We start from the raw sequence: 21,605 nt of genomic DNA, 5'->3' as shown, positions 1-21,605 counted from the left end.
GTGTCTGTGCCATCTCTGTGGCCTGAGTCCTCTGTCATTTTTGTTTCTATAACATGAAGTTCCCACTTGGGACTGTTATGGGGACGCAAACTTCAGTCTAAAGAGCTGAGCAAACACTGGAATTACTGCACTTCTCTAGGAAAAAAGGAAAGGAAAGGAAAGGAAAGGAAAGGAAAGGAAAGGAAAGGAAAGGGGGACAAAAAGAAACAAAGACTGAAAGAAAAACACCTAGCTATAACAAAATAAACAAACAAAAACATATTAAAAAAAAAAAAAACCAAAAGCCTGAAGAGTATTTTGTGTTGGTCAACTACTCCTGAGCATGAGGCCAACTAAAGCCAGTCTCACTCCACTGGACAAAACTGCTGTTCCTTCTCCCAGTAGGTGTATCAATTGCCAATGGCTACTTAGGGGTGGGACTTTGTGCCCACTTCTCCCTGCTGGGGTTTTGTCTGGCTAAGCTTCTTGCTATTGGTGGGTATTAACATGGAGACCTCTAGCTGGACAATGCGGAGGCTTTGGAGCATTGAGTCCTAAATGGAATGTCTTTATCACTCCCTTCCCCCCAGTACTTATAGCTCAGAGATGTATGTGGAAGAAGAGACAAAAGATAGCAAGAGCCAGAGGTGTGGATAATTCCAAAGAAGCAGTGTTTTCCAGATACAGCAGGAGAGATGCACATACAGACTCCCAGCAAGTGTGAGAACATGCCTTTTCACAGGCCCTCTGACTAACATCTGCAAATTCTTTCTGAGGTGCCTGGGGACCTGGTTTGAGCCACTTCAGGTAGCCAGGGCTTAGCTTACAGGCGTTATGTCATGTGGGTCCATGCATGTTTTTCTTCCTGGGAATAAGTTAGACGCTAAAGAAGAGTTACATATTTATTGAAATGCATTCTGATATTATCTAAATCCTGCCAAATGCATACGATATGCATGAATGTCCTATCATATGGGCCAGGGTGGAGGGACATGATTCCTCTCCACTTATAAGAGAAATCATGGAGACTTGTTACTCCAGTTTACCTTATACATGTGGAAAGCCCTGCAAGTTTGTGGTAAACTATGTTTTCCTGATAATCTAAACTACAGAGTCTCAAAAAACAAACAAAGAAAAAACCCCCCATAGTCCTGACCTGAACTGTTTTCAGCAAGCATTGTAGACATCTGGTTACTCTGATGCTTCACCTCTTATCTGCTGGGGCAACAGTGAGTAATTTAAACTTACTTTGGATTATACTAGTGCTGTTTGACCTACCATGTTAGGTGTGATTATTGCTGTCTTAAAGGTTTTTATTATATAACTACACATACACACACACACAGTATGGCCATTCCTGTTCCCTTTTTTATAATAATAATTAATTAAGTCTTGTCAGTAAAAGCCTGCATAACCATCTACTTTAATGAAGGTAGTCAGGACAAGGAAAGCCAGCTTGTTTAAATGGCCAAACTCTGGGCTCCTCTGATTCTGGGCTTTAGATGTGCAGCAACTCATGCAACCGTTGCACACAGGGAAGGTTCCCCATTCAAGATTCCCTGGGAGTAGATGGAATTTGCTACTAAAGCAGGGACAACCTGCTGCACGAAGCTTCTCTGTGCCTTGGTGTATGACATTCACCCATGCAAATGTGGCACAGTTGTGAATTTTGTCCGCTATTTGTAAGAGTCTTTGAGCATTTCAGGAGTAGCTCCTCATTCATAAAAGGTAGGCATCGGGCTGTAGGGATTTCACCTGCCTGGGTCCTTCCAGTGCTACCGGTTGTGACTCATTTTTGTGATGTGAAGCAAATGCACATTACATCACAATGAACTTGGGCTGAATTCTCCACCTTTCCAACTTTTAGCCTGGGGATAGACTTGGGTTGTGCCAGTCACTGTTTGCTGCTTCTGTTTGTGGGGAGGAGAGATTTACCTTGGAAGACATGGGATGTGAATGGGAAGGAAAAGCAGAGTGCAATCCCTCCCCCAGGGTGGAGAGGGAGGGAGGAAAGCCTCCTTCTTTGGTCTATTTGCTTTGCAGTGGTTTTGCTTAGCAATGGTCTTCTTTGATGCAGTCTTTTCGTGGGCACCCACTGAAGTCTCAGTGTACTCAAGTTTTAGAAAAGGCGGTTGGCCAGTCTTTGTTTTCTTTGTTGAACTGTTTATTTTGCTTTCTTCCTACAAGGTTCCCTGGCCCTGCTCTGACAGTGCTTTTCTGCATGAATTACATTCCTCAGAGCCACAAGTCTCCTAGTTCTTCCAGGCAATTTGACTCTGGCCTGTGTGTTCAGTCTATAGCTTCCATCTGCCTGAAGTCTTTGCCAAGAATACTTGCTGAATGACTAACGTGGGGACCTAAAGACATGTTTTAAATGTCATTAGCGAGAAGAGCCGAGGTTCATTCAAGTTTGTAACTTGGCTATTCTGTAGTCATTATTAGCTTTAAGATCAGTGAAGGAAGAGCTGCTAAGCCCTTTGCTCTCCTTTGAATGTGGAGAGGGCAACTGAAGGCTGATAGTGCAGGTTTGCACTCCTCGGGTCTAGTTAGTGTCAGCTGTCCTGTGGGGTGCTGGGGGTGGGGGAGGGATGTGCACTCCATGTAAGTGAAAGCCACATTTCTGAGCTATCTCATAATTTTTATATTTGAATTTTAGATATTTATACTTGTAAATCTTGCCATTGTGGGCAAAAGTGCATTGTCTTCTCTGTGGAAATAATAAACATAGGAAGTATGTAGACGCTGTTTCCTTCTCTTCTGTGTATCATTTTTCCTAAAGCATAGCTTATAGCTGGAACAGAGAAGAATAACTCCTGAATTCAAAATTATGTTTTAAACTTCCATTACTAATAGCAGATAATTGATCTTATAATGTGTTGAACTTCACTGCAGGTGCTAATGGGACAGTTATACAGTTCTCAAAATTCAGCTACCTTGAGAACACATTTCTGGGAGTGAAGAATGGGGATAGATATACATTATATGTATTAATATATGTATGTTATATATGGGATTAATATATACATGTGATTAAGGTACATTATATAGATCTAAGAGTTTCAAAGGATAAAATAATTTTAAAATTTCAGCAAGGAATTAGGGAGGGAAAAATGTATACCAAGTGATGATGAATGAATATTCATCCAGAGTGGAAGAGTGTTTTCTGCATCTGTGCGGTGAAGTATGATGGATTGCTTGATTAAAATTTTTATTGGCAAAATAAAAAAAAAGCAAAATTCCAGACAATTCTGCTTTAAAATTACACTTGTCTGTCTGTCTGTCTGTTCTGGGTGTATACATGTAGACCATTTTATACATGTGTACATCAAAAGACAACATGGAATAGGGACTCATGTTACTCAGGTTGTCAGGCTTGGCAGTAGGTACCTTCACTACCTAAGCCTCCTCAGTGCTCTCACCTGCTTGTTTGCTTGTTTGTTTGTTTGTTTGTTTTAGCCTGTGTTTTTTGTTTGCTTAGTTATGTCAGTTATGTTAGTCAGTTATTGTTACTTATGTGCACATGACAATCTTGATTTTACTCAGGCACATGAATTTTATAGTGCCAAACCAGAACTCTGTATTTATCAGTAATAGACCTAGAGATCCTTTTCTGTTGGAATTTCCAAGAAGGTAGACCCAGATTTTGTCAAGAAAGGCAGCACATGGGTGGAAACTGTACAAATCTATTCATCCCCAGAGCTTTCTGGAAAAGTCTTGAGTGATGTCCTCTCCCTCTCCCTCTCCCTCGCCCTCTAACCCTCGCCCTCCCCCTCCCTCTCCCTCTCCCTCTCCCTCTCCCTCTCCCTCTCCCTCTCCCTCCCCCTCTCCCTCTAACCCTCGCCCTCCCCCTCCCCCTCCCTCCCCCCTCCCCCTCCTAAGCCTGATTCGAACTAGGCTTCTTCTATCTGAGCATTAGTTTCCACAATAGTTGAGTGTTCTCGGGGCACAGACTTCTGTCTGCCTCCCCATCACCATTCCGTTTGACAGTAAAAGACCCATGGATTTGTTCAGTAGTTTTGGCCAACAGAGGTACTTCCTGCTTCTTGTGACCTCTGATATTAGTAGTTTGGTAATTCTGCCTGTGTGTCTTGGGATCTTGGGCTTGGGCCTCCGTGGTGAAGAATTCATTGCCTCTCAGAACGGGCTCTCTTTTCCTAACATTTTGTTTGCTACATGCTCTATGGTAATGTTTCGTTCCTGGGTTTCAGCATATAACCCCAGAAAGTTCAAACATCAGCTCATAGATTCTGATTATCTTCATTTATCATGGTCTCACTGGGTATCCCTGGCTGATCTGGAACTCAACTGTGAGGACCAGTCTGCTCTCTGAGTACTGGAATTAAAGGTGTTTGCCACCATGCCAGGCCTGACAATATTTTCACGGTCCCTGGGCCTGAGCTGGGTTCCATTCTCAGCTCTGCCCCGTGTTAAGTGGCTCCTTAAGCATTTCCCCCACCTTTGTTTCCAGATGCAAATTGGAATGGAGAATGGGCTGTTAGGGGAAGGTCTATGTTTGTTCACTGACTTTTGTTGTTTGTTTGTTTTGTTTTTTCCTTTTATACAGACACACTTAAAGTGATTCGGAAGAGATTCTCTACCCCATGCATGCTCACGTGACCTTTTGTTATATCCCATAAGCCATAGGTTTCCTTCACATTAGTTAATCTCCCCACTCTGCTCTCACCATTTCATCCTTTTTTTTTTTTTTTTTTAAATCTAAGATCCAATGATGGGCACACAGAGAGCACCTAATGTCTCACAAACCACAGAGATTTGGCAAGTGGTAGACTGCCCGATCCATGTCTAATCATGAACTTAACTCATGTTTGCAGTTCTGCATCTTTCTCCTGACCTTTGAACTTTGGAATTGGGGCATATTTTATAATCTGTAGTGGTTTCTGTTTTTATTGGTTAAGTGGCACGCAGGAGGAAGTTTCACGTGTCTCTTAGTATGACTGTTTCTTTTTCATTTCCTTTTTTGTTCATGGACTACAGTGACCAAAAGCTTTTAAAAGAAAGACTATATTTGAGAAAGGCTTTTAGAGTTCTTTTAAAACTAAAGCAAAACCTGAAAGTGAGACAAAAATATTTCTCAAAGTCCTGAATCTTTAAAGTAATGTCATTTTAGAGTTGAAAACTCATCCTTGTTTGTTTTTAGGAAAAAATAATAATAAATTTTTTTCCCCACTAAGATCTCAGCTACTGTTTCCTAAATTACACAATAATGAGCCTACTTGGAAAATTGCAAAGTTAAAGTATAGAGAGAATGTTTCAGAATGATTCTGCTGCCTACATCTTAGAAAATGAAAAACGAGGGGTCCCTCAACCTGGCAGGGGATAAAGAGGAAGGCATGTACAGCGAGCTGACTGTGCGGTGTGTTTGTGAAGATGCATAGCACAAGCTCTGAGAGGGTAAGGCTTCATGATTAATGGTGTTTATTCTTGACAGAAGCCTCCTTTATTTATCTGCAATACAGTTTAGCGATTTTATCAGGCACCTGAATGAAAAATATTCAGTCATACCAATATTGCAGTGTAAATTGAGTAGAGTCACTTTTTATTATATCTTTTTGCCTTATCATCCACACAGTAATTTTCTAGCAGAGGTATGATATGGAAAGGCTGGATTTAGTCGTACTTGACACAAAGCCTCTTCAATTTCCCCTAAAAGTTCAGGCTTAGAAGTGTGTGTGTGTGTGTGTGTGTGTGTGTGTGTGTGTGTGTGTGTGTATCTTATATATAAACCCTTCTCTCTTATTGAAGCAGTTTCAGGATTTGAAAGAATAAAGATAAACTGTACAAACCTGGGTAGGGAAAACTGTTAATATAAAAATATGTAATAGCTGTAAACTCGCTGATGTGCCGCTGCTGGGTGAGCTCCTGGACTCCACACTGAAGCTTTGTTTGGCTCCTGGTCCCACTCTTCTAATCAGCCACCATCAGGCCTCATCAGCATAAGGCTTTACTCTATCATCTCTTTGGGAAATGACATCAAAGCAGAGTATGCTGGTGCCCTAGAGAGGACATCAGTAGCTGCAAAGATGGCAGTGCTGTCACAGGGATGAAGAAAGGAAATGGAGAACCCATTTTCTGATTAACGATGGAGCCTTGTTTTTCTGGCTCAGAAGTCCACATAAACCTGACTTCAGTGTGAACATATGAAAGTAGACTCAACATGAGGTCAGGATTAACTTCTTGGACTCTAGAATTGTGCTTTTAATTATTGATCTGTACCCAAAGTGACTTCTCACACAAAACAAATCCAAGGCTATTGCTTCTCGGATTTTTAAAAATATCTATTTGTCTAAAATTGTTTAATCATCCAGATAAATGTACAACCATGGAATGAGTTATTTTTTAATGCCTTTTAAAAAATTCTTTGTATATTTTTTATTATTTTCTTTTATATCCCTCAAGTCCTCCTAGATCTGCCCCCCTTCTTACCCACACAACTCTATTCCCTTTCTTAAAACAGACAAACAAAAAACAAAAGAAAAAGCCAGAAAAAAGCACCCAGTTCAAGTTCTGTTTCTGCTGGCCAACTGCTTCTGAGTATGGTGGAGTGTGGTTGATAATGCCCAGTGTTACTCCATTGAAGAAAACCAATTTCCCCTGCCTCGCCCTTTCCCAGCCTTGCTTCCTAACAGCTATTTGTAAATGTTTTCTTAGCTAGGGGTGGGAGTTTGAATCCAGTCCCTTTCGTTTATGCCGAGATTTCTGTCTGGTTTGAGCTTTTGCATGTTTATGCTGCCATGGTCTCTGTTGGTCCATATGTGCTCCAGTGTTCTTCTACCCAGAAAAATAAATGTGAACTTGGAGTCATTCCTCTTATAGTTAGTAGATAGCATGACTCAAACTCAGACTTTCTACAAAATATGAAGGTAGGCTTCTTTATTGTTATGAGGATATGGCACCTAAACAAGTACCAGAAATTTCACAGTTATAGTTAGCGCTTAGATGGTACTTAGCAATTTGCTGGGTGACTACATGTTTCAAAATCAAAATATTTTTATTTTTGATGTATATTTTCTTTTGGACCCAGGATATTATTTGCCGTTTTTGTATTTTAAATAAAATTGCCTATTAAATATATTTGTATTGAATATATTTTGACCATATTATCATCTCCTTGTGTATCCACTTCTCTGTTCTCACACTGCTGCTCCATGCCCGCCTACTTTGTTCCTCTAAACCAGTGGTTCTCAACCTTCCTACTGTTGTGGCCCTATAATTTCATCGCTACTTCATAACTGTAATTTTGCATTGTCATGAATTGTAATGTAAATATCTGAGTTTTTTGATGGTCTTAAGCAACCCCTGTGAATGGGTCATTTGACCTTTAAAGGGATCAAGACCCACTGGTGGAGAACAGCTACTTTAAACAATCTCTCTCTCTCTCTCTCTCTCTCTCTCTCTCTCTCTCTCTCTCTCTCTGTGGGTGTGTGTGTGGGGGTGGTGAGCGTGTGATACTGTTACTATTAGAGGAAACAAGCAGGAGAAGCAGTCTAAGAAGTACCCATAGACAGGATGTTCTGAACGGAACCTTTGTTCCCCAAGACATTTTTCTATTTTCTTGGCAATGTCTTAAGTCTTTACAATAAAATACCTCTTGTTTTTTATGCCCCTGATTCTAGATTGAGATGTTTTTTTTTCATGATGTTCTATTCATCTTGAAGTTAGTACTCATATTTGCTTACTAATTTATTAATTTATCTTTTCTTTGTTTGAGTGTTACAGTTTTCTAACTTGTTTTTTGTCTTCAGTATTCTGTCCTTTCTTCAGTCCATTCCTTGGTCAAGGCTTTTATATTTTAGGTAATGTGTTTTTCATTTAAAATTTTCAAATTATTTTCTTTTCAGTATTTATACCTCTTTAGAGTTCATCTTTTTATATCTTATATGTCTTTCTTACTTTCCCAGCTGTTTGTGGTCTATTGGGATTCACTCAAAAATTTGTATTTTCTTTGATTTCTCTGAACACTCCTGTAATGACCCTTCTGAGCTCTCCAGGACAGAATGTAGTTCACCTGTAGTTCATGCTTGGGGATAAGTAGTTTTGAGGAGCAGGGCTGCTCAGTTTCTTGTTTACCTATGTATTTGCATTAAAGGTTGTACATAATGAAGTTAGATAATGAGTTGGATGTATTCATTCTTTCAAAAATGTATTCATATGCTTATTTATTTTAAATCACCCTGATTGTTTCCAAGGGGATGCTTGCTCTCTCTGTTCAGTAGGGACCACAGGGTTGTAGAGTTGGGGTGCAAATTAGAATATTGTTTGCAAAGACAATCACTATCAACATCAAGCGAGCAATGATGGAACAATAAGATTTGAATGAAAAATTAATCCTACCAGAACCAATAATTTAGGGGCAAAGGATAACTAAAAGTACTGAATGCATTAATACATTATTTATTGTGCATATGTATGGAAATGAAAGGGTGATCAGTCCCAACACAACAAAGAAACCTAGGGTTAGACTGAGATAGTACTTGTCTAAAGCAAAGAGTAGAGTAGAAAATACCTGGAAGAGGAAACAGTTGGCGGGAAGTAGAGGGTGTAAGGAAACCTTAGCTGGAGAATGACTGAGAAGAGAGAAATAAAGACGGAGAACTAAATGAAGAATGCCCTCCCCAGTTCTTAAGGAGGCTACACATTCCTCACTAACTAACCTGCCCTTTCCAGTGTTGAGATAATGGAATAGGGAAGAGCAGGGACACGTGGTAGAGTAAGGTGTTGCTTGAGTATGAGTGACTGGCTTCCTGTGTTGCCTGACTCCTGCTCTGTAGTTCTGCTCTGGCATCTGTACCTTTCTTTGGGACATCCGGTGGCAGCTGATATTCTAAACACCTTGTAGTATAACAGAAGTCACATGAGCACAGGACCAGCACTAACAACTGGAGGCCAATGGTGTGACTGGCAACCTAAACCCCACCTGTGAAGTACTGTCTACTGAGCTGGCTGGGGTCTTTTTGAAACAGTGTCCTTCCGTTGTTCCAAGCTGAGTCTGCTTCTTCTAATGACCATATGGTCGTCCCTGTTTCAAGCCACTCAGTCTACTGTGCCACGACTGCCTTAGTGCAGGACGTGATCTACTCTATGCCCCGTGCTTCATGACACAGGGGCCAGGTGACTGTGCTGCTCACTCAGCAGGGGTCCTTTCCAAATGAGACCCACAGCTGTTTTGTGAATGAAAGCACAGCATATCCACCCCTTGCTGAATTTTCCCTTTTCTCTACTCTTTATGATACCACATCTATGGCTACTATACAGATGTCTTTAGTCTGCCAGTCATGAGCTTTGTCTCCTAGAGTTGGCTGGGTGGAGGTCCTTTCTCTTTGTCCCCTCTAAGCTGGCTCTAGACTTTCTCTCCTGCTATGGAAGTTCTGTTTTTTATTCCTCTTAAGCATAAACATTCATATGCCATCCAACTTCTTTCACCATTATCGTCTACATTATTTTTGGAGAATCTGGAAGACTATACTTAGGGGTTGTTAACTGTCTTCCTCTCTTATTTTGCCCATTTGAGTATTATTTTCAATATGGATTTGGAAATTCATCAAATTCCAGAAAATAGGTTCTGTAGAATGAGTGGGTAAGTTGTTAGGAAAATTACTTAAACTTCTTGCTTGTTTGAAAAAAAAAAAAACAATTCTAGGACTGGAGTGATGATTCAGTGGCTAAGAACACTGTCTGATCTTCTAGAGAACTCTAGTTCAATTCCAAACATACACCTGTAACTCCACCCTCAGGAAATCTGACTCCTGATACTGGGCACTGAATGTAATAGGCACAGGCTTGGTGCACAGACATCCATGTTGACAAAACACCTATACACATAAAATAGAATAAAATAATAAAATATTTCTTAAAATGCCTTCCTTTAAAAATGAAAAGGAAGCTATTGGATTGAAATGAGAAGATAACTGACTACTTGAAGAATGAACATTCACTTTTACTAAGCTCGGATCTACCTGCTAAGAGGTACCAGTGGGTGCTCCTAGAGGATGTCTAGGGTGTCCAGTAACTGGGCTTACTGGCTTTAGAAGAGCTGATATCCCATGAGGCCAAGAAGAAAACTATTATAAGCAGACTGTGGCAGTGAGGAGACTGCCTTTCCCCAGGTAGCCCCTCAGTAGTAATAGCAGCAGCAGGCATGAGGTTGTAGGGACCGATATTTACAAAGTGCCTACCATTCAACAGGTACCAGGCTAATTGCTTTCTGTTTTTACTAGCTCTCTCTACATCTGTGCCTTCTGTTTCTGAGATTCAAAGATATTAAGTAGATATATTCTGATGTAACCAGAAAATATGTCTTAAGTAACATCCAAGTATATCCTTAAAATTGTTGTTGTAATCTCTTACTATGCATGCCACAGTCTCTTGGTTTCAGGCTTCCATTGGGGGTCTCGGAAAGAAACGTCTTTATTTATATAAAAGGCATAATGTATTAAAATATCTTTGGAGTTTTTTCTTTTGTTTGTTTGTTATGTTTTGAGGCAGGGTCTCGCTACATAGCCCTGGCTGTCCTGGAACTTACCACTTTTAATATGTTTTAGTGTCTGTTTTTGTTGCTGTGATGATATATCCTGAAACAGTTGTTTTGACTCACAATTCAAGAGTACTCATGGGAGGGTACTCAGTTAAGCACTTGGCTGTTTAGCATCTCGGGGTAGGGAGTATCTCTATATTTTCTTCTTTCTTTATTATTTTTTTATGTGCACCTTTGGAGGTGAGAGAACAAATGATATCATTCAAAGTCGATGGGCCTTCCCTCCTCACAATTAAGACAGTTCCTTACAGGTTTGCTCCTAGGTGATTTTATATCCTGTCTGCCTAGTTGACAGCACTAACCATCAAGTTACTGCTAGTTACACAGTACTTTCTTAAGAGAAAAAAAGAAAAGATGTCTTTTTATTGCACATTACAAAATGGAATGTTTGTAAAGGTATTACATTTATTTGTTTGACGACAGCTAGACTTTCTAAAGTTATAATTTTGAGTATAATATGCATCCATGTTAAAATCAAAACTCTTTATTTAGATGCCATTTTGTCATGCAAATGAGGTCTTCTGGCTCACCCACTAGCTTCTCCCCTTTCCTACCCTTGTTTCTAAAGTGTTAGAGGGCAGGCAAGACAGCTAAGGCAGTAAAGGTGCATGCCACCAAGCCTGATAGCCTCAGTTCAGTTCCCTTCCTTGGAACCTGTGTGTTGGGAGGAGAGAACCCACTCCTCTAAGTTGTCCTCTGACTTCCAAGTGTGTGTCATGATGTATGTTTGCATGGACATATGTGTGCTCACACAAAGTGATTAAAATACATAATTAAACATGAAATTAAATTAGTGTCAGATTCATGTAGCTATTTTTCTTCTCTTTTGTAAAATTTATTAAATGGGCAAGAAGAACCATGAAAACATCATTTCACAGATATGAGACCATTATCTCCCAAAGACTTACTTGAATGAGTAGTGTGTTCATTAAAAGCCTTTAAAAAACAAAACCAAACACTGTACATTGTAATCAATTGGACAGAATTTTATTTAATTTTTCATCCTTGGGAGTTTAATCTCTTAATAGAAATAATTGTAGTAACATTTTATCAAATTTATCTTAGTTTTCATCTCTGGGCAGAATAAAATCCGTTTTAGCTGCAACCAGTCCTACTGGTTCTAGAATGTGGTACATAGGTAGAAGGAATTGTATCCATGAATGTGATGTTTCTTTTCTTCTCCATTGACAAGAAACTTCTGGTTTGCTTTAGCAAAAGCTTTCTTTACTCCCAAAACTCATATGCACAGTCTGTCTTCTGTTGTCTACTTGGCACTTACACCACTGACTTAACAAGTCTAATTTTGTCCAATAATAGCAAATGTTATATTATTTGTACTACTTTTAAGGTCACCAAACTTTTTATAAATTTTAAAAAGTATTATATATCTGTAGTTTGTTCTAAATTTAATTGATAGCAACTCCTATGAGAAACTTCAGCATGTGTAGCACTAAGAAAACAGTGTCCCTTCTGAAGAAGTGATATGAACAGTATTGCAGAAGAGTGCACATAGTGTATGCATACAGCTCAGTGAACGGTAGTGAGTCTCCATAAATAAAGGCATCTGCCAGCTGAGCAAGACTAGAAATAGAACATTGTAGAACACCTGTTGCCTATGCTATACATCACCATGAACCAGGAATGAATATTCTGATATCCTTATGTTTATAACATTGGGTTTAAGTGTTACTAGACTTGGTATAAGTTACTATACTACCTACAGTAATCTTTTAGCTGGATATTCTGTCCAGTATCCCTCATTGTAGCTCATTCCTTTTCATAACTTTGCTATTGTATGAATTATTTTTGTTCACTATCCTATCATTGGGTAGTTGTTTCTAATTTTATAGAGGGTAAAGAATGCGTCTGTGATCTTCTAGTCCAGATGTCACATGTGCATTCAATAATGTATGTCACTGGATGGTAAAATATGAATCTATTCAAATAGCCAATCCATAGCTGTGCTTTCACAAGGAGGGTCCAGCCTGTGCTAATGGTGGCTCAGCAGTCTCATTGCTACACATCTTTGCCTTAACCATTGCTTATCGTTTTTTTCATGGGTGGCATGAGTAATTGCAACCCCATAAAATGGATGAACCTATAATACCCAGTTTGGTTAGAGAAGTATATCTAATTCTAACTAAGAAGTCCAGTTATTCTTGCAATGAGTTTTTGTTGGTTTTGTTCCTTAATGGTAGCATATCATACCATACTATTAAAATGCTATAATAATTGTCTATTCTCTTTTTGTAATTTAGTTTCTTGACCTTATAAAATTAGTCTTAAATTATAGTCACAAACAAAAACAATTTTATGTTGTTTGATTGCCTTTGGGGAGATCATTAAGATAGTCTTTACTTGTCTAAGACTGTGCTTGCTGCACATTTCTCAGATTCCCATGGGCATCTAGAAACAAAGCAGCATCAACTCTTTATACCTGAACAGACAACTGTAAAATCTTCAGAGGAGGCTTTCCCTACATGGGTACTAATTGGGGATGCTGGGGATCTGAATTCACCCAAGATGCAGAGAAATAGCCCATCCTTTCATGCCAGCGGGAAGCTCTGTCAGCATTTACCTACAGTTTTATTGATAGGGCCATTGCCATATTACTGTAATTCTGTGTTACAGCATATGTGGCATGGTTTATGTCTGGTTTTAGGCCAGTTTGAAATATCATTGTTTATTCTGCATATGTGTTGCTAGTTCTTTCTAATATCAGCAATTGCGAACACACAGTTCCAGAATATGAAGGCAGAGAAGAATTAGTAAACTTCACTTCCGTTCGTACGTGGATCTACTGAAAGAATAAACCAACAGAAGACAAATCTTTTTTCTTTTGTTCTTATTGCTACTTCAGTCATCAATTGAATACTTTTTAAAACAAGTTTAACAGATATTTACCAAGTCAAGTTCATGAAATACATCCATTTATATGTGTTTTGTGACTGTCTCTATATTTCCTTATATACAACTCATCCCTCCTCTCGTCACTATTTTGATTAGTCCCTTTAAACAGCAATGTCTGCTAAGTCTTTCACATATGGTGTTCCATTACAAATGTAATGATGGACGAATGAACTAGCTACCAAGGCTTTGGAAACAGTAGTGTTAGGCGAAGTCAGAAGTGGCCTTACTGAAAGACTGATTCATGTACAGTTAGCTGGCTGTTTGAGCCATTTTCATGCAAGTTTCTGCTTTTGTCAACACTATGGAAGTGTCATCTAATCTAGCTTACTAGGGTGTCTTAGTCAGTGTCCAGTTACTGTAAAGAGACACCACGACCACAGCAACCTCTAAAAGGCAGCATTTAACTGAAGCTGGCTTATAGTTTCAGAGGTTTAGTCCATTACCATGGCAGGAAGCATAGTGATAGACAGGCAGGCATGATGCTAGAGATGTACCAAAGTCTTCTCTATCTGGATCCACAGTCAGCAGGAAGAGATACTTGGGCAGGCTTGGGCCCTTACGACCTCAAAGCCTACCTCCAATGACACACTTCCTCCAACTAGGCCACATCCACTCCAACAAGGCCACATCTCCCAGCCCTTCCCAGTAACTGCTGTTCCTTGATGACCAAGCATTTAAATATATGAGCCTATGGGGGTGGGCCTCACATATCCTTATTCAAACTACTACATGGGGTCTGATGCAGAAGCCCAGCTTAAATAGAGTACACAGGCTGATGGAGCAGTATGGAAAGGGGACTTGCAGCCACTGCTGTACTTGGAAGCTAACTTGTCATTTGGACATTATTGGATGGAGAGAAAAGGTTTTGTCGGCCAATTTCAAAATTTCCTGATATTGGGTTTGCATGTGTGCCTTCTGATGCTCACAGCAGCAGGGAGGGAACTGCTGGTGTCACGATGCACCTACCTCATGGGTCAGGAGACTGATGTATGAGTAGGAGTGAGTTGTAATCCACATCCGGGCCCTGCATTTCATGAGTGAGCTCATACTCTTAGCCCCCCTGTGTGGTCCTCTGACTTGACTTTAAAGGGGTTCTAAAAATATCCAAGGAGGTTCTTCAGAGGAGAGGACAAAACGGACTCATATTCCAGTTGGTACTAGGAAGACTATAACTAGATACTTACAGCAGCTATAATTATAATTGCCAAAGTTTGCAGTTACCAAGATACCTTCAGCAGTGGTATGGATTCGTAAACTGGCTCATCTTATTAATGGGGTATTACATGATGCTGAAAAGAAATGAGTTTTTAAAGACAAACAGGACTTTGCCATTTCCAAGAAGACAGATGGAATGTAAAATTGTACTCAAGATTCAGAAAGGCAAACATTATATATTTTTCTATCATATGTAATCTAGATTTTTTTAAACTATGAAAAGGCAACTATTTGTGATGATGTACCTGAGGAGGAGGGATAAAAGAGGATAATGGCAAATGGGTATTACCAAAGTTCATTTACTTACATGTGTAAAAACGTCACAATGAAATCCGTTACTGCAGTGAACATACACTGTAGGGAAGGAGGAGGGTTTTCATCAATGAGCAGACATTTAAGGAAACAGCTAAGCGAAAGGCTGTGCCCTTAGAGAATATTGAAAATGGCAAGAGTCTGCCTATGTGCAGTTCAGCAATATCAGAAATCTATACTGCAGCTTAATTTTGAAAGCTAGTCTCCCTTCCCCTCTCCCTCACCCTCTCAAACCCAGAGGTCAGCCTGACTCTGCTTCAGGAATGCTTTCATTAAATAATTACAGGTGTGCATCACTATACCTGTCAAAACAAAAGCTCCAGGCATTTCAAGATTTGAAATTATATAGCATTTTATATTTGTCAATCCTGATGTATGGGCCTGTTTATGTAATATGATATGATTTTATACGTGGAAATGCATACATTCCCTTGTGTATTTTGAGTGCGCCTTTGTATGGCACAATCATGGGACTTCTGTTCACCACCACCCCTCATTCCCACAGACAGCAAAGCACAAAGAGGGTGCAGAAGGTACCCAGGTTACACGGCTGCCAGCTACTGAGCTGCTGGCCTCAGACCGTCCCTTACTGACTGTCTGGTGCCTGTCTCCAGGATTCCTGATGAGCCATCACTGTGTCACCATTGTGACACTTTCTTGCAGAAATGGGTGGCTTGCATTTACCAGATGGCCTGTTTCCTGAGGGCAGTTAATGAGCTGGGTGCCTGTTGTGCACACTCTCTGAAGCTTCTCCCAGTCACCTCGTTTGTAAACACTGATCCCCTATCTCTGAGTGCATCTGTCTGAAAGGTTAAAGTGCAGCAGCTTTAGCTCTAAGTCTTGCATTACTCTCCTTTCTGCTGATACTTCTCACTAGTGTGTAAACAGCCTTGAGTCTAGCACTCTCGTCAGAAATGGAGTGGTGAGGTCTAGAATCCTTCTGAGAGGCTTCCCTAGTTGTTCGCTGGGTCTTCTGAGGTGAAAGCTCAGAAGGAAGCTCCGGAGCACCTGTCACATCCTCAAGGTGCAGTGAAGAGACCAACCTTGGAGATCCCACCTCATTGCCTTACTCTGGGATTAGTGGCCACCCCAGCCATTTCTCCATGGTCCCCATGTATTTATGAATGTAGGTTTGTCTTCATGGGCATGACTCTTCTAGGTGGAATTTGGGCTGATGAGGACAGAATATAAGAACCAGAATAAGTTTTCATCTTTATCAAAATTACAAACAGAGCAACCTACCAAGAAGGGTGAAATTCTCCAATAGTGTATAGTTCATATCGTTTAGCAGTGTGTAGTCTGCTGGGACCACCATGGTGTATCCCAGAGGTGTCTTGTCAAGGACTCAGTGAAGTGATTACTGTGTGTGTGTTTGCTTGTATCTCAGCATAAGGTTTATGTTTTATAGATTACTTTTTAATCAAACTGGAAGGATTGACCATTCTGTCTGGTAGAAATGAATGTGAGCTTCCCCTGTACTCTGTAAGTGACCTAACATGTCTGAATGGAGTTTGATTTAACAAGCTCAGAAGGGTACTTGGAGGGTAGGGGGTGGTTTCCCAGAGACATGAAGTGAACTCCTGTGGTACAGCTTCTGCCAGTTTCTGTTTACTTTGTTAGATGGAATAAAGGCCTTTTAACTTTTCAAAATGACACATAGTGTGCATAGCATCCAGTAACTGTTCATGTGTTACATTCACGTATTATATAAGTGCCTTGCTGCACTTTTCTAGATGCTAAGAACTGTGCGATAGACACTTCTTACTATTTATGTATAAATTTAGGAAATTGAAATTTTAGTGTATTTCTCCAGAAGGAGCTCCAAGTATCAAAATTACATGAGAAAATCCTCACACAGCCAGCACCTTGTTTCAGCTTATTTTCTAGGAGGGGAACACTGGGTCTTTTCTTCATATGCCCTGCCCAGTCTACTTGCTGGAGCCATTTCCATTATGATCCTTCTCTGACAGGATGACAGAGCCAGGGGCCCAGTGGCCGTGTCTTTGCTTCCCTGGGAAGAGGGAAATGGTGTGTTTCACTCTTTGGTTTCCCTCCTAACCATGTGCTCTCAGTGGCTCTACCTCTCTCACAGTCTGTTCTCCACATGCCTGTTCACTATCACAGGCAGTGAGTACAGAGTTTAACCTATCTTAGCCAGTTCCCTGGATCATGCCCTGGAGGAATCTATTAGGGAAGGAGCACACTGGTGCAAGGCTTTGCAGATCTGTGTTCTAGACATGACTGTCCCTGGGTTGCCAATGGTTGGCTGAATGTGTGGTGAGGTTGAAGTTTTAGACATGTCTCTCTGAGATCAGATACATCAGAGAGCTCTGTAGAGTTTGCACTTCAGGAAAGCAAGCCTCTTCCATTATCACCAGGGCCTGGTCTTGATGAAAACCTGGTTCTTTACCAGATCTCTAAGCCCAGGTTTTCTCAGTTGTTGGCTCCTTACTAAACATAATTAATAAGTATCCACATGAAAAATGAGTTCTAGCAGAAACCCAGTTCTGAATATTGCCTCATGAAAAAGAGAAGTTGCTTTTATTTTTTATTTATCTATTTATTTTTTTGTATAGAAAGATAATTGTATTGAAAGGTTTTCTTTATTACATATTTTCCTCAATTACATTTCCAATGCTATCCCAAAAGTCCCCCATACCCTCCCCCACCACTTCCCTACCCACCCATTTCCATTTTTTTTTTTTTTTGGCCCTGGCATTCCCCTGTATTGGGGCATATAAAGTTTGCAAGTCCAATGGGCCTCTCTTTCCAGTGATGGCCGACTAGGCCATCTTTTGATACAAATGCAGCTAGAGTCAAGAGCTCCGGGGTACTGGTTAGTTCATAATGTTGTTCCACCTATAGGGTTGCAGATCCCTTTAGCTCCTTGGGTACTTTCTCTAGCTCCTCCCTTGGGGGCCCTGTGATCCATCCAATAGCTGACTGTAGGCATCCAGAGAAGTTGCTTTTAAACACTGGAAATTGGTTATCCTTACCTGCAAGCCCACTGGAAGCAGGTACACAGGTATAGAGACAGACTTCACATTGCTTACAGGCTTGCCTTTGGTCTTCACTCTTATGGGCAGCTTTGCCATCTAGAGGCTCAAGCTAGACACACTCTGTTTTGTTTAATAATGAAGCACTACAAAGTAAGAAGTCAGTCTTAAATGCTCCCATTAATATTTGGTTCAGTTGTTCAGTTAGCTGATAAGATTTTCTGCAAGCTAATGGCTGACTTAGTATGTGTGTGTTACATTAGGGATCAAACCCAGGGCCCTGTGCATGGTGAGCAGATGTTCGATCACTAAGCTAAAACCTCATCCATTTTTGAGACAATCTCTTAGGCTGGCCTTGAATTAATAACTATGCCATAGGTCTCAAAGTCATGACCCTTATGCCTTAGACTCCTGATTTCTGGTATTACAGTTACCTACTACCATACCTGACCAAGGCTGGCTTTTTGTCTGTTTGTTTGTTTGTTTAACCTATCTTCAGAGTACTGTGAAGTAGCTTAGAACTCTGTTTTCTTTGCTCAGCTAATTTGATAGTATTCTATCTGGATTACGCCATCCTTATATATTAAGGTAAGAATGCTAAAAAATTGGTTTTAAAAAGGTAAGAATGCTTAAAAAACGTTCTCCCAAGGCTCTTTGAGTTCATTTAAAATCTCATGCTTCTTCACAGCTTATGAAGAACATGTGTATGTTTCTTTACATATGAGTGCTTGTCTCATGCGTATCTCTTGTGTTTCTTTTTCTGTTTCCAGGCCTTCTGCCTTATCTAGTAGCCCAACGTATCCAGACTTGCCCTTCATTAGGATCTCCCCACACCGTAATCCCACCGCAGCCTCAGAGTCCCCCTTCAGCCCCCCACACCCCTACATCAACCCATATATGGACTACATCCGCTCATTGCACAGCAGCCCATCCCTCTCCATGATCTCAGCTGCCCGAGGGCTGAGCCCTACAGATGGTAAGTCTCAGACAAGTTTGTATTTCCCTTGCAACACTGTATAAAGCAGATCTAGCTTATGGTAAGATTTTTCCCACATGACAGACACTGAGGAAAGAAAGTGCTTTAAGTTCAAAATTTAATTTCAGCTTATAGCACTGATTTGTGGGTGGTGGTGTCCATAGTTTTGTAAGAATAGCAATGTAGAGAGGAATTAAATTTTAGAGAGTAATCAAATTGGGATTCAAAGCAAGATCTGATGGACTCACCTCCCTGCCATAAATGCCCTCCTCTTCTGTACTCCACACATGATTAGACAAGCCCTTCAGGTATTCCCATGACAGTATGAATTCCCTGAGTGCCTTGCCCATTTTCTAATGGATGCTCTTATGTTCTGTATATCAGAAAGACACATTTTTACAGCTATGTCTCTGAGAACAGAGCTGTGTATGGGGATCCTGATAAAACTGATAGTTCTTGGGACAGACCTGTGTGGAGTGGGGGACCTGAGTCTTTAATCTGATAGAAGCTTCCAGGTGATGCTAATGCTGTTGGCCTATGGTGGGCCATAATATAAGTAGCAAGAGCTTAGGGGAGGAAAAAGACCCATTATTAAGTGTACCTTCAGCCTCTGAGCATGCCAAGTAAAACTAGAACATTGAGAACTAAGAACGAGCTAGACTTTATTCCTGTAATTCCTGATGCTCATTTTAGACTTCAAATGCAGGCTTCATTTGGAGCTGGCTATTCACAACATCCTATCAGCCTATTCCTTAAAGTCTTGTTGAAATATTGACTGTGTCTTCTATGTATATATAAATGTTTGCCTACACAGGCTCAACTTTTCATTAAGATACAAAACTGCACAAGCTTTAGTAATTGCTGATGGGAGCTGTGTTTGCATGCTTTATTATAGAATATAAGTCACTGCTGGTGTTACATAGTAAAGAGATACTGTGAAGTTCATTTCACTAAACTGTCGGCTACAACTTCCATACCTCTAATTCTAACATTGGAACTATAGTCTGAGTCTGTACACAGTGTCAGCTGTATGAAGTTTCTGAGGACTCATTCATTCTCATGTATTTCCAGGAATATCCATCTTCTACAAATAATTACTCTCTCATGTATTTTCTTTTTGAAAATTCCATATAGGGAATATTTTCGTAATGTAGCCAAGAGATACTTTTTTATCATTTGGGCAATATTGACATTTTAAAAACCTATAAAAAGTAAAAACATAATTAAAATTTTCTGCTTGGAATTTGATTTTGTGATAAAGGATGTTATGTAGTAAATAGAACCAAACATAGGAAAATGGATAAAGAGATAAGAAATAAGCTCGGGCTGGTGAGATGGCTCAGTGGGTAAGAGCACCAGGCTGCTCTTCCGAAGGTTCAGAGTTCAAATCCCAGCAACCACATGGTGGCTCACAACCATCTGTAATGAGATCTGACTCCCTCTTCTGGAGTGTCTGAAGACAGCTACAGTGTACTTACATATAATAAATAAATAAATCTTTAAAAAAAAAAAAAAGAAAGAAAGAAGCTCAAGGTGCAATTGGAGTTGCTGTACCTGACTTGCAGAAATTTGACTGGCTGAGGACTTGGTAGTTGTAGTTACTGAATGGAAATCATGCCTGTTGTCTGCATTTAATAATCGTGAATTAAATATCCATTGATTGATTGGTGGTTCTGCCTTCCCTTTCCTGCCTCATGAGACTCCAATTAATAAGAGTCTAAGTTACTTTTCTACTGCTATGAGGAGGTACCATGAGCAAAGTAACTAATAGAAGAATTTATATGGGCTTCCAGTTGCAGAGGGATAGACTCGGACTATCCTGACAGGAGGCGGGCAGACATAGCAATGGTGCCGTCACTGAGAACTTCCCAAGACCAGAAGTACGAGGGAGGGAGAGAGAGAATTAGCAATGGTGTGAGCTTCTGAAATTTCAAATCTTATCTGCAATGAAAAATTTCCTCCAATAAGGCCACCCTTCCTAGTCCTCCCCAAACAGTTCCACTAACTGGTGAGAGAACATTCAAGCTTATTCACTTTTGGAGTCCATTCTAACTCAAAGCACCATACTACCCAGTCAGATAATTTCAGTAATATAATTAATATAATATAATTCCTCTTGTAGTCTAATACTTTAAAGATACTCATTTGTGCTATGTATCATGCATAAAAAGTATTCCATGTGGACACCAATTGAAACCATCTGTTGCTAGGACTTTTTGCTGTAGCTAGTAAAGTGTCTCTGCTCAAATGCTGTCCCTAAGCACTTTACAAATGTGACTTGACTTCTGGCTCCTAGCTGCTTCATGGAACTTTCTGAATCCAGATTTTTGAAAATCTAGAGGCCGCCCTCAGAAGTGCTGCTTTTGCACGTAAATTGGCAGGTGGAAACTAATTATTATCCCACTCATTTAAGGCTGACTCTTGCCAGGATATTGTTCCAGAGTGATAGGTACATTTTCTTTTTGATTTTGTAGTGGTGGGAGAAAAGGGAAAAGGAGAGCTTGTAAATTCTGGAACATGAAATTGCGGCTTATCATGCAGTTGTGTGTCAGTAATGGGTGCTGCTCTTTTCTTCTTTCCTGTAAACTCTGACTTCTTATGTTAGTGAGTGTTAACTCAGACACTCCTGTCAGGAGCCTGGGGAAGTATTTTAAGTATGTCTGGA

At 40.2% G+C, this 21,605-nt stretch overlaps 1 protein-coding gene across 1 annotated transcript in view; it reads left to right on the top strand.

The window, feature by feature from the left end:
* Gli3 (GLI family zinc finger 3) overlaps positions 1–21,605 on the top strand; it is a 266,310-nt gene that overhangs the window by 158,027 nt on the left and 86,678 nt on the right. The window contains exon 5 of the mRNA XM_021180371.3: positions 18,735–18,940. Coding sequence (XP_021036030.1) covers positions 18,735–18,940 — 206 coding nt within the window. The remainder of the gene's footprint in view (positions 1–18,734; positions 18,941–21,605) is intronic.

The sequence above is a fragment of the Mus caroli genome, unplaced genomic scaffold, assembly GCF_978045245.1.
Source record: "Mus caroli unplaced genomic scaffold, Mus_caroli_1 scaffold_15, whole genome shotgun sequence".
In the NCBI taxonomy this organism is placed as follows: Eukaryota; Metazoa; Chordata; class Mammalia; order Rodentia; family Muridae; genus Mus; species Mus caroli.
This window is presented reverse-complemented; position numbering and strand designations above follow the sequence as displayed.